Source organism: Camelus ferus, chromosome 26, assembly GCF_009834535.1.
Source record: "Camelus ferus isolate YT-003-E chromosome 26, BCGSAC_Cfer_1.0, whole genome shotgun sequence".
NCBI lineage: Eukaryota > Metazoa > Chordata > Mammalia > Artiodactyla > Camelidae > Camelus > Camelus ferus.
This window is the reverse complement of record NC_045721.1, coordinates 11922792-11937504: the sequence shown is the minus strand read 5'-3', so window position 1 is coordinate 11937504 and position 14713 is coordinate 11922792. Positions and strand designations below refer to the sequence as shown.

The window sequence follows — 14713 nt, the reverse complement described above, 5'->3', positions numbered from 1 at the left end:
CATTGTTTTAATCAGTAATGTTTTGACACAAACTTCTAAAAATTGTTTCTGCCCCATGTTTTGATTTGAATACTTCTCATCTGAAAATTAATGTGTAACATAGTATTCATTTCACATTTTAGCCAAATTTAACATATTAACCACATATTAAACATTAGGTTTAATATTTCTAAAAATCCATTATTTGCACTAATTTTGAGAGATTTTAGTTATACAGTAAGAAAAGAAATAGTAACTATAATACTTCTCTGAGTTATCACTTACTCAGAAAGTACAAAAAAGATGGCTATTGTGATATCTAGATGTCTGTCAGCCTTTATAAAAATCAGAGCCAACTGGGAATAAATATGAATAATGAAAACTGCTTATAATTTCAGAGACATAAAGATTAGATCTTAGGGCTAGTGGGTTTAATACTTCTTGTCCCTCTTTAAATGTTACTCATTTATCTTATTGAAATTGGAATTGTTCTTGTGCCTCCAATTATCGGAAATCTCTGGATGTTTGCAAGTTCCACGTAGACCCAATAATCAGAAAATCTAATCACTAATCACTGAAAAAAAAATGCTCAAGTCATAAACAAGAGAATCCATTGATTGTAAATAAAGTAAAAGGGAGACATTACTGAGCAATTCCAACCAAGCAAGCTAATTAAACTCAGAGATGCTGTTTCCTGTTTCTCTGGTGTAAACACTGAGGCTGCTCCACCGCCCCCTCCACAACCTGATGTCCCAAGGCCACATCCCTCTTCTTTCCTTCCACTTTCCTTAAAGAGAATTCTGGATCATAAAGGAATGAGAATTGGTTCAACTTCTTCCCTAAAACGACTTGAGCTTCCTCTGCGTTTATATTTGTGTCATCTTATTAGAAGACGAGCTAACATCTATTATTAATTGATGCACTAATTAAAGCCATACTTGCAGTTTCCATTAGCTTATTCTCTAAATTCTCCAGAGTTGGCTGTCTGGTTTTAATCAAAACCAAATGGTAGTCCAAGTTCCCAGCCTAGAGCAGCTAGGAGGAAGTCATTCAGTGGAGGCACAAGAAAGCAGAAAAGATAAACAGATGATAGTTCACAACATTTGTGTCGGAAGAAGGATGCAGATATTGTGAGCTGCTTTAGGCATGTGATTCGGGGACTCTGTCATGCTGGAGGGAAGCAGTTGCAAGTGGTTAATGTCAGCAAGACTGTAATAGGATCAAGATGGAGTCTGTCTTCTGCTTTTCCAGCAGAGATGTGTGTGACTGGAGGATCCTGACCAGAGGTAACGCTGCATATGCTATGACACAAACTACTTTAATTCCGTGAAGGATTCTTGGGGTCGGCGAGATCTTGAAGAACACGTTCTATTTGCTGGATCCCTGGGATTTTACTTACAGATCTTCTCAGGTACAGTATATCAGGCTGCAGCATTTTAAATGAAGTAGCGTTTCGAAAGTTTTCAAATTTAGAAGAATTACGGTATTAAAAACTCTGAATGCATCTTGCGCTCTTAAAAGGGCTTTTGAAAGGAGCACTACTGCAAAGGTATTTGAATTGCATTGTGTGTATACATTTAATATAGTGGAAAAGTTGTAGAGGAAGGAGGGAACTGTGTTTTCTTTCCTTTTTTTTTTTTTTTTTTTTTCTCATAAGCAGTGTGGGATAGAAAAAGCCCTACAACTTTATGACTCTCCAGCTAATCACCTCAAGGGTTTTGACAAACTCACTTCAGTTCTGTGTAAAATCAGAACTCCTAAAACGCCCAGGCGGGCGGCCTCTGCTGGCCCCCTCCTCCCCTCCTCTTCCTTCAGTCTTACTCACATGCACACCACTCAGAGGCAGGAAATGCTTCCCAGGCAATCTGGGCCTGGTTGTGGAGGCCCCTTTTGCAAAACATCAGTCTGAATTTACTAGACAGAAGTCACTAGGAACGCCTTGACAGACTCCTGCTTCAGCTAAGGCTCCCTCCAGCTGCGGAGGGTGTTTTTGTTAGACTCACACACTGCGTAGAACTGCTTAGAATAGAGCCATGATCTCAGCCACGAAATGTGAACTTATATTTCGGAGAAACTAACGGAGACGGACTCCTTTCCTAGCCTGAGTGTTGAACCATGTCATGCCTCGGCGTTTCAGCAACTCCTTGTCTAGGTAAGACGCTGTGGACTATCTCTCTTTATGCTTTGAGTCAGTCTTTGAAGAGGCAGAAAGATTGAGAGAAATGTTAGCATCTTGCACGGAGTGGTGATTTCCTAAGTTTTAGAGCTGAGCCATGAAATCAGAAGTAGAAAAGATTTAGTAAGTAGAAAACTGTGAGTCAAATTGTTTTAGCAAAATGTCAATTCTTAAATAAGCTCTATAGAGATTTCACTCTTTTTACCCATAAACTAAGATCTTATTTTCATCACTTTTTAATCCTTATTTATGAACAGAGCCAGAAGACCAGTTTTCCTATTACATGGCTCGTATGAAACAAGTGTTCACACATAAGTCTGAGGTGTAAATGATTTTTCTTCTTTCCTCTTCTTTTGCCAACAGGAAGAGTAGATCCCACTAGAGTGACTTTTCTTAATAATGAATCTCCAAAGAAAATTTTGTGTCTCATTTAAAATGTGAAGATTGAATTCCTCAATATTTCCCCACCCAGTTTCAACCACAGGTCAAACTGCTAATGTACAGCTTAAATGATTCATTTTAAAAAAAGAGTGAACACGTGAAATTTTACAAATTATTTTCTCTCCTAAATAGTATTTAATCTGATTTTTTTAAATTTAAATGTCAGAATTGGATTTAATTTATATTAACTTTCCTAAATTCACACTATTCAGTGCTCAGATCATATTTTGTGTGAATATTTTTAAATAATTAAAGTATATGTCAATGACACTGACATTCATTATTACTATTTTAAGGCAGCCAGAAATCACTACAATCATATGAACAGCTGATCTGCATTCATAATTCATGTAATCATAAAATTACATTTCCACTGGGCTATAATGTCTTTAAGTTATCTTAAATGTTTGCATATGCAGTATGTGAAGAAAAAAATTTAGTAGTGACTGAAATAGCATAGAGTTTTAATGCATAACATACTGTTATATTTATATTTCTGAATATTTAGAACGAAAATCATTATTTTATAGAACTAATATAGAATGGTATGTGAAGGGAACAAATATCCATGCATGTTTCCAAATCTGTTAGATGAACACAAAATATACTAAATGAAAGATGAAAGCTGTTTTGACAGTTGGATCACAAGAAATCAAGTGTTTTAATTATAAACGTTTACGTAGTATAATGTAACCATTTGCTGTATTAGCTAATTATGCTTACATTTTATGTAGAATAACTTACATTGACAAATTTTAACTACTCAGTAACAATTTAAGTCATGTTTGACTTTTACAAATGATAAAAGAATTTGTTTTTAAGTATGTTAAAAATAAAATACTGACTTTTCTAAATTACAGCTTAATAAAATCCCTCAATAGAATTTTAAGGAAGGAAACAATATAAGAGGTCACCTCTTCTAACACTATCTTAAAGTTGCCAAAAAGGGAGCTGAAGGGAGCTGAAGAATGACATTTAAAAATGACCTGTCCAAGGTCACACCATTGGTTAGCAGGAGATGACAGTGGAACCATAGTCCCCTATGTCATAATCCAGATATCTTTATATCACATAACCTTGCTCTCAAATAAAGCATGCATGGTAAAGTATAAACATATTCGTATCTGGTGGAAGGCTTCTTTAAAAAGAAAATTGGAATGCTTCTTTAAAAAAAAAAAAGGCTTACAGTTGCCATCAGTGTTATAGTGTGGGAAAAAAAATCATGGTTTTAAAAGAGAATCAAATTTACTAAGTAGTGAAATTTTCTCAAATGGAAAAGTTTCCTTATGCCTTCAACAAACACTTTAAAGGAGTAACTTGTTTGTGACTGTTTTGTTACATTTCATGTTTATGCCAAGAAAGTCAATCCATATTAATTTTAAACTGATGTTTCTTAAAAAAAAAATAGGACTAGAAAGAAGCTTGTCTGATTTATATCCTTGTATCAAATGATATCATTATAAATTACCAACCCAATCAGTGATGTTCAGAAAAGATTGTACTGCCCCCCATTGGAATCTCATGTACCCAGACATTCTTTTATTTATCTAACCTAAATCTCTATTGCTGCAGCCTATTTCTAGTCCTTTGGGTTTCTTGGTGGAAATGTAAAACGCCTAAATGGGTATATGAAAACATAAGTGTGCATTCTAGGCCAAGTAAACACACATCCTTGTATCTTCCCTCCTGCAGCCTATTTTCAGTTCTTTAATTGGTTCGTGTATCTACCCTGAGCCTTCTACAAAGTCCTGTAGTTGCAGAACACAGGATTTCTTACAGTCTGCACTTGGACCAGCACAGTGTGAACTGGAAATGATGGCTGTTTCATCTGTACCGTGCTTCATACATGCCAGCATATGTTGCCGCACGCCAAAACACTTTACTTTCCACTGCAAGAGCCTTTCTTACAAAACTAATATGTGTCATTTCTTTGGAGAAAGTGTGAATCATGATACCTTTTTCTCCTATTTTTGTGAACCAGATTGGATTTCCTGATGTTATTACCACTTAAAAGATATGCTATTCAACACTTCCAGTGTTTTGGCACTCCGCACTATTGGAATGAGGAATAAATGCAGTAAAGCAATAGCCTGTATAACTGATTGCATGATTACAAGGGGCCCTAGTAAAAGAGAGTACATCATTTTATTTTTTTTCTTGAAGACATTATAATAAAAAGAGAATTTTTCTGATCTGTATGCAAACCTGCCCATACCATACACCTCACTACAAATAATTTAGGCATGGTTTAATCTTACATATAGAGGGTGGGTCTTACAGGGTTAAAATAAGTCTAAATTGGGATATTTTTAAAGTATTTTTGTTGTGATTTTGTGTGTTTCCTCTTGGAGAATGAATGAACTGGTGTCAGTATCATCTTATAGTGAGAATCTCTCTAGAAATCACTGTAGTACCGCAGAGTTCCAAATGAGAGATGACTTAGATCTAGAGCAGAAAACTTTATTATCAAAATAGAGAAATGTCAAGAATTGTACATGAAAATTTAAAAAGCATGAGAGAAAATTCCTCCAGATTTGAGGAAGTAGCATAAATATTGTACTTTTGTCCCCCTCACATGAATGATAAGCCCCTTAATTGCACAATTTAAATTGAAAAGGTTTACAGAGAAGCCCAAATCCAGATTGACTTTGGTTTGGGTATAGAAATGCAGTGTTTACGTCTATGGTTCTAGTTTGGTGTTAAACTGCTGGTCAATTCATAGAGTTTTGAGAAATAGATGGGCTTAGTTTTTAAGGAAGAATAAATATGGTGAAGTGTGGCTCTTGAGGCCTAGTTTTAAAGAGACTATTGGTTTTGATTCAGTGGATTATAGGGTATATAAGTGAACTTGAAAAGATAAAATAAGAATTCCAATGCAAAAAAAAAAACCCAAAACAAAAAAAGCTGAAAGGCAGCGTAAACAGTGTGTATATGAACTTGCTCATGAATTAAGATAGAGGACTGAAAAAAAGCAGTTGGAGCTGCCTGTAAGTGTGAAAAGGTTTTCATATCTGAGTGAAATAGCAAAATGATATAGCAATACAACTCAGATAATCCACAGGAAATCAGCCCTTTAATAGAAATGAGATAGAAAGGAAGTAGGAAGATCAGAAAGCAAGTTTAGAAATCCAGTGAGTGTTTCTTTTTATTCCCAGTGATTGGCAAATGCCTAGCATGCCAGGTATTGTTGATACCTGTTTGTCAATAAATGTATGTGGAATAAATAGGAGGGAGAGAGGGAAGAAAGGGAAAGAAAACCAGTGTTGAAGAGTGGGTGTTGTGAGACTTTTAAAATTTTTTCCAGACATCCTGTAATGATAGAATAATAATTTTTAAAGGGGAAGGAAAATAAGAGGTTGGCAAGAGTCATCAGAGCCTGAGGCCAGAGGTTAACAACACTCTTACAAGATGACATTACAAGTTCATTAAAAACAAGAAGTAAGCATAAGTCTCCAGAAATAGTTCAAAATTAAAAGTTACACGAGGCTAGTGAGAGTGGAGCACTAGTGAATTTTCCACCATTTAAATGGGGTGGTGTATTGGAAAGGTCATGAGTAGAGACAGAAAACTGGCTCTTTGCATCTTTGCCATTGGATGCTCTGTGATGTCAAGCATACCCCATACCTACTTTGAGCTTCTGCTTTTTACTGGTAAAGTTGGGAAGGAAAACAATGCAAATATTTGTATCACCAGGTCATCTTGAGCATCAGATGAGATGTTTGTTGTATGTGCAGATTGTTTCACATACAGTATAACAGACAAACCTTTGTTTTAAAAAAAAACAAAACATAGTTCAAATGAATCAAGAAAGAAAGAATCATAGTGTTTCACATTGTGGTTAAATCACTCTCCTATATTGAAATAAGATGGGCATGTAAGTTACAGTTCCAGCCCTTACTCAGCCATGGATTCTGCAGCTGAGACTTGTCAAAAACTAAAGGAGTCATTTCCATCACCATCATCATCATCATGTCATTTAGTATATGGTGTTCTTGCAATATGCCATGGATTAAGTGCTCTCCTTACATTAATAGCTCATTATTATTACAGTTCAAATATTATTTCCCCCTCCTAATTATAGAAGTGAGAAAACTGAGGAACACAAAACCTAGGTAACTAATGCAAAGCACCAGAAAAAGCATAAAATTTCTTTAACAGATATCTTGCCTTCACAAAAAATAGGGACAATAATCACTGTAAGTGCTAGAGGTTGAGCTAGTTACTTAGTCCTGACAATATTTCTCCCCATAAAATCAGGACAATGATAGTACTCACTTCATAGAATATTTGTGAGTATTATTACTAAAGAAGATAGTGTAAATATAGCACCAAATACAGGACCTGATCCACAACTTAACAAATGAATTAATGCTTTTTTTTTTTACTACTTAAATGCTTAACAAATGAAAGCTTTTTTTTTTACTACTACCATAATCATCGCAAGTTTCTAAGGCATCTGCTGTTGCTTGGGTATATAGGGCACTTGGTAGTAAAAACAAGCTCAAGATGTACATAGGCAGATGACAAAATGAGATGAGAATAATAGATATTAAAAACAGAAGACTAAAGTTGGTATCAGAGGCATCAATCCCTGGTAGGATACCAACCTAACAGAAATAGCTATATTCTTAATGATTTCATGTTCTTGATTTCAGTGAAAGTTGCACTTAACAAGTGACTGAAATCTCAGTATCCTGTTGTCACCTAGCTGTCGGAGCACCTGTGTTGGTGCAGCCCTATCTCTTATTTACATTTAGTGATTACTGAATCTACCGTTAGGAGTGTTCTTAGAAGTGAGAGCAAAGTTAAAAATAGAAAGTGGCCACTTAAAGTAAAGCCACATCTCACCATGCTAATAATAAAGCATTATAATTCATGTCCCTTGTGGAATAGAAGTATCTTTCTATAATAAGGCAAAACCGCATTTCAATTATATTGCTTTGCCATTAAAAAAAAAAAAGACAGGAAAACTTTTGATATCAAATTTAACTCTAAGCTATTTCCTGTTGCATGAAAAATTCCAAATGAAATAATTTCAGAACAAAGGCAATACTTTTCTTTGGTTATAAGGGAGTCTACAGAAAAGAGATACCAAGTCAAAAAACCAAATGATTAATTATTCGTTAAGGAATTTGCAGAAATATCAAAGATACAGTGTAGTTCTAGATGGTCAAAGGGTTGTGCATGGGATTGAGAAGACTGTGTACTTAAAAATAAATACATAAAACATGGAAGCCCAAAGAAAGATAGAGATATCTAGAAATTACTGCGTCCATGATGCAATATTGTGCCCCAAGACTGTATTAATTCTGGGGTCTGTTGGAAACCAGTTATCACCAGAAAAGCCTTAGTGGTATCAGCCAAATATCATGACATGTTTCAGGAGTTCCTCAAATTACACATGGTTGTTTAAGAAAATGTTCCGAGAGTCTGCAAACCTGGCTAACCTGAGCTATAAAGTGGTGATAAGTCAAATACTGCCAGTATCTGGGCTCTTCCCTGAAAGGAAATTAAAAACAACTGAGGATCTACTAAACAGCAGGAGGCTGGAGGTAAAAAATAGGGCACTCAGAAATAATAACTTGCAATTTTGTAACAGTCTGCTCTTTTCTGATGAGTGCACTTCTAGTGGATTGACAAAGTTCATTTTCAAATGTACTTGATTCCTGGAATATATTTGACTCTGAGAGCTAAGAAGAAGAAAAAATTTCCAAGCTCAGTAAAACTGATACATACATAAAAATAGGTAAACGTTTTAAAAGAAGTTTTAATTGGGTACCTACTTCTTCATTTTTCTTCTAAAGACCCAAAATGATGGAAGTTTGGATGTGTCTCTTGGAAAAAGTGATATACTACTTATTCCACTGACTTAGTTCATTATAGGTGATTTATTCTGTAATTTACTGAGACTTGATGATTTCCAGACAGCCTGAAGAGATGGAAGCTTTTTCGTATATAATATTTTAAGCTTCATTAAGCAATTTACCAATAAAGAATTTTAGTAAGAGTTTGTTTTTTCCACATAATGAGTAAATTCCAACATTTGACAAAGTATATAAAAGTAGATGGATAATGATTTTGTGAGGGATTAAGACACAGATTGCTACTAAAGAAAGGAAATCTGCATGAAATCATACAGAGATAAATCCTTACATCATGTTATTAAAGGTTTTTCTCTCCCACAGCCTAATTCTAGCCCTAATTTGAATTAGATAGCATGAATATTTTAAAGAAAAAGCACTAATTGTCTTTTACTAAAAGTTGGCTGCCCTGATTAGATCTATAGAAATACTTTTTTGCCATGTGTTATCATTTTTATTTTGCTATTCATGCATTTACGTAAAGAGATTAAGACTAACCATATCTGTTCTAGGCTTTCTAATTGATCCTGAGCATCTTGAATATGTGAGATCAGTTTTGCAGTGAAAAGCACCTCTCTCATGTTATCACTGAGTTATAGAAAAGTAGAAGGTGCCCAAATGTGCACAGTTTAGTTTGCTAGATAATTTGTTCTTTGACAGCCCCATCAAGAAAATGAATTTCATTTTGACCTCCACAAATGCTGTCAGGAAGACTTACTTTGCCATTAGTGAGCACGCATTTGAAGAACTATATTAAGCTGTGATATGTCTGTTTATATCTTGCTGATTCTGTTCTAACTGTCTCATTCAATTCAATAAGCATTTGGGGGGCACTTAACTATTTGCAAAGGTGACTCCCTGAGCACAGACCAAGATACATTAAAATGTCAGATCACTATAGGATGTTAGGATTCCCCATCTCTCCTCTCCGACGTTGTGTTAGCAACAAAGTGGGCCAATGTAGAAATGTCCTTTTCTTGCATGTTAGAGAGTTTAACCTACTTTTAATTAAGAGAATGTTTCCCTTATATCTTCTCTTCCTTCCCCCAGTAACTGAGTACATGCTGTGTGGTAGCTATTATACATATATATGCATTAAAGAAGTAGTAGGAGAAAAACATGACCTGGAAATGTAACATGGGATGGGTAATTAGGAAGAAAGACCCTAAGGGAAACTGGAAGTAACTCCAGCCATTTAAGGAAAAAAGTAGGGAAATTAAAGAGAAAATGGTAGTACTATTATGCCTTTATTTTCCCTTGTATTAAATATGCAGCATCTGTGTGAAAGTATTTAAAAGCAATCCAGGATTCAATCTTGTGTGTTTGTATCTGTGTCTGTGTCTGTATGTCTGTCTATACATATATATATACATATATATGTGTGTGTGTGTGCATATATGTATGCATGTCTATCTATGTCATCTGTGTTCTGAAAGGATAAAATGAGATAATATATATTTAGGTTTATATTCGCAATGTTTAGCAGACTGTGCAGTCCACTGGGCACTACATGAACACTAGTTGAACTCATGATCATACCAGTCAGAGTTACTCTCAGTTCTACGGAACTGCCCACTTGATTTCAGCCACAAGTACTTCATTTGTGCCATATTCTTCCAGGCTGTATTATCAGCAATAATGATTCTCATCAGGGTTTTCTTCCCTAAGGACAATTGCAAGACTGAAATATAAGATAAGTGTCTGTTTCAGGAGCAAGTGCAGAGGCATGATCATTTGATACCAGAAATAGGTTAAGGATTCTCAAACTAGAATATCTTCCGTTGATTTTTAGTACAATAATATTCCATTTTGATTAATTTTAAAACATACACTGTATGTCACAAAATGCTTATGTTAATGAGTGCTAAGTGTTACTAAATTAACCCAAATAATAAATTTTAAATCACTCTGTGTCTAAACATCCTGCTCACTAATATGCACTCATAAAAGCAAATGTGGACATTTCACAAATATTTTCCAGAATCATTGCATTAGAGGTACATAGAGTTTCTTGTAATACTAATACAGTGGTGTTTGAACAAATGCATTTAAGAAGTGAAAAATCCCCATGGAAATTCACTTCATAAAATCAACACCCTGGAATGACCTACACTTTTCCAGATTCTTCATCCAAATCCTCAGCAGCTGAGCTCATTCTGAATGAAACTGCATAAAAAATTATTTTAAAAAGGCAATAGAAGTTTGCAAAATAAGTAGTTAGGAGTTCGAAATACAATTTTGAATCAGGCAGCCTGGTGAGGAGGCCCAAAGGGAAAGTCGGGTCTTTCACAAAGACTTCTCAGTCTTAGAGGACAGATTCTAGTCAATTTAGATGACAGAAAATGAGGCAAATGTGCTCAGATGTGATGAACAATAATCCAGTACTCCTTTTAACTAATATCCTGTTTAGCCTTTAGATCCTGAAGGCAGATTTTAACTATAAATCTTACAAATCAGAATGTACATAGGAAGTGTGAATAAGAAAGCTGGTAGAAATAATTTTTTTTAAACTCTATCAGACCATGATATATGAAATGAATATTCAAAATGTAGTGATGATGGTCATAATGACAGAACATTTTATGTCTTCAAAATAAGACACTATAAATTCACAGGAATGATTTGGAAATGTCCAAAGAACCTAGATTAGAAGTTAGGCCAGAAAAAGTTAATGCTGTATTGAATCTCTCTAATTTACAATCTCTCTTTGCAGCTAGATTGTCTCAGATCTTGTTGAACTGTCTTTCTTTGACATTATAAAAATACTTAACCTACTTGCCAAGGTTGAGTGTAACAAGTTAATTAATATTATGGTAAGGACTTAAAGGCAAAAATTGTATGTAATCTGTTCCCCGAGGGGTTAATAAAACTCTTTCTCCTTCATAGAAGAAATAAAACCAGAATTCAGTCTCAACTTAAATGTAAATGTGGCTTAGGAATGACACAGTAATACCACTTGGCATTTCATAAGTTAGCCTGCTCTTTCTACACTGGATAAAAATAAAGAAAAAAAAGCATCTAAAACAGAACCGCCCTATTACAACCCAAATTTGCCCATGAAAGCAGAAATTTTCTGGCCTGCATCTATGCGTTTTTTCCACTTTCCGTAGCCTCCCACACTATAATGACTTATGCATGGAATTCAGGGATTTTATATTTTCTTTTGAATGCAAAATGAATGCCAACATGGAAAATGTGAATGCTGACCATTTTCAAAGATACTCACAGACCTTTAAGGGAACCAAATGGTATCCAGAATGATACTTGGTCAGTCTCGGGTACCAGAATTCTAGTACATTCCTTAACTGCACTGGTCTTTAGAGGATGGGAATATTTACCTTTCTGGCATGGGCTTAGTCAGAATAGCTTGAAACGTCTGGTGGGGAGTCAGAGTCCTTTTCAATAGACTGAAGTGACCCAAAACCAGCACAGCAGTTAATCTTGTTTATGGCTGAAATCAATAAGCCAATCCATGTTACGTGCTGACAGTTCTTGTGTGGCGTAAAAACCAGAAGTGTCTGCTCTTGAATGGGATTTTTCTTTTCCAGTCAGGCATTTGGTTTCATTATGGGACAACATTTGGGTTAGTCATTTTTATAAGGTTGAGTTTACATTGGTATAATTTGTTGCCTTTAACTAAGGCTTTGAATAATTCAAGGCAAAAAGGATAGATATGTGGAATGTGTTTATATTCTGACCTTATCTTATGCCTGGTTTTCTTGTTTACTTAAAATTTTATGGCCAAATTCTAACAGAAGTATACAAACTAAACTCCTTAGAAGCCAAAGAATGAGACTGAAGTTTCTGAAGAATTGTTTCAATTGTGTTATCATCCTCACGTCTTCTTTTTGCTTCACTTAAATTCCTGCCTGAAGAGTTTAGAATAAACATATACATAAATACATAGAATAAAATATACATTATAAGACTCGTGGAGGAAAGAGGTGGTGGTGGAATCCCCTTCCTTGGAGACAGTAAAGTTTGTTGGCTGTGTAAGCCTAGGTCTTAGAACCAGGGCCTAGTTTGAATCGGGCTTACCTCCTAGGTATATAACATTGGGCAAGTTTTCTAATTTCTCTAAGCTTCAGCAGTTCTAGCTTGCTAGCTGGTAGTAACAGCAGTGGGTTGCATGCAAATGTGTTTATCCTAAGGCATTGTAAATGGTGTGTTATGCTTTCTTATCTATGAATTATGTGTGAATATGAGCTAAACTGGATTACTCCGTGTTTCTTAGTCACTCCCTAGAGTAAATACATCCCGGTGGTTTGGGATTTGTATTTAGGTCTTTCACACACTAATACATTACATGTGCTGTCTCTATAGCTCAAGTTTTGCATGAACAGTTCCCCAATGGCCTTCAGTGCAGCTTAAACTAAACAGCCAGTAGATTTCTATAAAAATTTGTGTCCACAAAAGTAAATCAGGAAAACTTGTAAGCTAGAGCAACAAGTTTCTTCTGGTGAATTTTATTAAGGATAAGCAATCCAAATATTTTCTTCTTGGAATTTTAAATGTTCAATATGTGTATCTTTAATCATTAATAGATCAGTCAATCCAGCTGCTTTAGAAAGTACTGTCAAGAATTTTGGGCCAGGAATATTAAATGTGAGATTTTCTTCTAATATTAGGCTGTTTCTTAAAGAAGTAACCCTATTAAGACTATTAAACAGAAGCTTTGTAAAATCTCTTAATCTTTCAGAGCGCAGATTAAGTGCTCTCTTTTCTAAGGTAGAATTATATCCTGAACAACTTTTTTTTTAGTTTTTAATAGGTGGTGAAATGGCAACACGTACCTTCTTCTTCAGTCAGTGAATCTGAAGTAACCTTTCATCAAGTTTCATCTCCTCTGGTCTCATTTGGAATGTATCGCTCTGTCTGTTGTTAAACTACGATGACATGTCTGTAGCTATCAGAAAGAGAAGCTGGGAAGAACATGTGACACAATGGATGGGACAGCCTTTTAATTCTAATGAGTGTAACACAGCATGTCATCATGGACTAGTAGCTGACAGCTTGCAGGCAAGTATGGAAAAAGATGCAACTCTGAATGTGGACCGCAAAGAAAGGTGTGTTTCACTACCAGACTGCTGTCATGAGTCAGAGCTGAGAGATATTCCTGGGAGGCCAATGGGTCACGTTTCAAAGGAGGTGCATGAAGATGACAGCCACGAAGGTGAAGATCAGTTTCTTTCTCTGGAAGCCAGCACGGAAACACTCGTGCATGTTTCTGATGAAGATACCAACTCTGATCTGTATCTTACAGATGATAAACAAAGTTTAACTACTCAAGGGCCTAAAACGGCAGACCAACGTAGCGTCAGAGGAGCAGGCTCCTTAGTAAAGACGCTGCCCATCATGGAAAGTAACCAAGATTCTTATAACTCTTGGCAAATGTCTGGTGGAGCTGATTTAGTGCTGGTAGAAGAAAAAGGGGAGAGAAAAGTTGTTGACATGGTGAGTAAAAGCCTGGAGCTTTGTAATGATATAAGCATAAGTGAAATAAAAGATGCATCCAAAATAAATACATGCAATTCTTTGAATGTGACAGATATTGGGCCGGAAAAGCAGTTGCTTAATTCTGCTGTAATTGCTCAGCATCGAAGGAAACCCGATTTCCCTAAAGATGAGCATGAAAGAAACACCTGCAGTGTAGTACAAGACGAGTTCTTGGCTAGTCCTTGTGCAGACAGAGGACTGCCGTTATTAAAAGCAGATTCTGGAAGCTGCCTTCTGCAGCCTCCTTCCTGCCCAAATGGAATGTCAGCTGAAAATGGCCTGGAGAAGAATGGTTTCTCAGAACAGCAAAACAAAAGTCTTCCTGAGGTCAACTCAGGAGATGGCATGCAGTGTTTACACTTAAAGGAGACTCTGGCCACCCAGGAACCCACAGATAACCAAGTCAGACTTCGCAAAAGAAAGGTAAGACACTTGCATTGATTATCTGGCTTTTGGAGTTTTATAAATATCCTTGTTTCCATCACTTATTATTTTGCTGGGATTAAAAAACTATGTGGAGGTTTCTTTGGCCCAGTAGCATAGTTGTATAGCTCAAAGAACATCTTCTTGGGGAAACCATCAAAATATGTAAAAATTAAAATAGTATAACCGATCCATTTCACTAATAATATTTACTATGGTTCATGAACATTCTATTTTGGAATTGTGTTGAAGACAGAACTGGTTTCACCTTCTTTAGTTAAAGTTAAATAGCCACCAGATAGCTCATAGTTCAAGGCCAGTCTGGAGAGTGAGCTCT

General features: G+C 35.7%; 1 protein-coding gene across 4 annotated transcripts in view; it reads left to right on the top strand.

The window, feature by feature from the left end:
* The first annotated feature begins 988 nt into the window (after positions 1-988).
* DLC1 (DLC1 Rho GTPase activating protein) overlaps positions 989-14713 on the top strand; it is a 344822-nt gene continuing 331097 nt past the window's right edge. The window contains exons 1-2 of one of the 4 annotated variants that reach the window (XM_032468641.1): positions 989-1390; positions 13219-14376. In XM_032468641.1, coding sequence (XP_032324532.1) covers positions 13354-14376 — 1023 coding nt within the window. In that variant the 5' untranslated portion in view covers positions 989-1390; positions 13219-13353. Of the gene's footprint in view, positions 1391-1604; positions 2132-13218; positions 14377-14713 lie in introns of those variants that run through there. The other 3 variants (XM_032468645.1, XM_032468640.1, XM_032468642.1) reach the window with 3 other exon arrangements.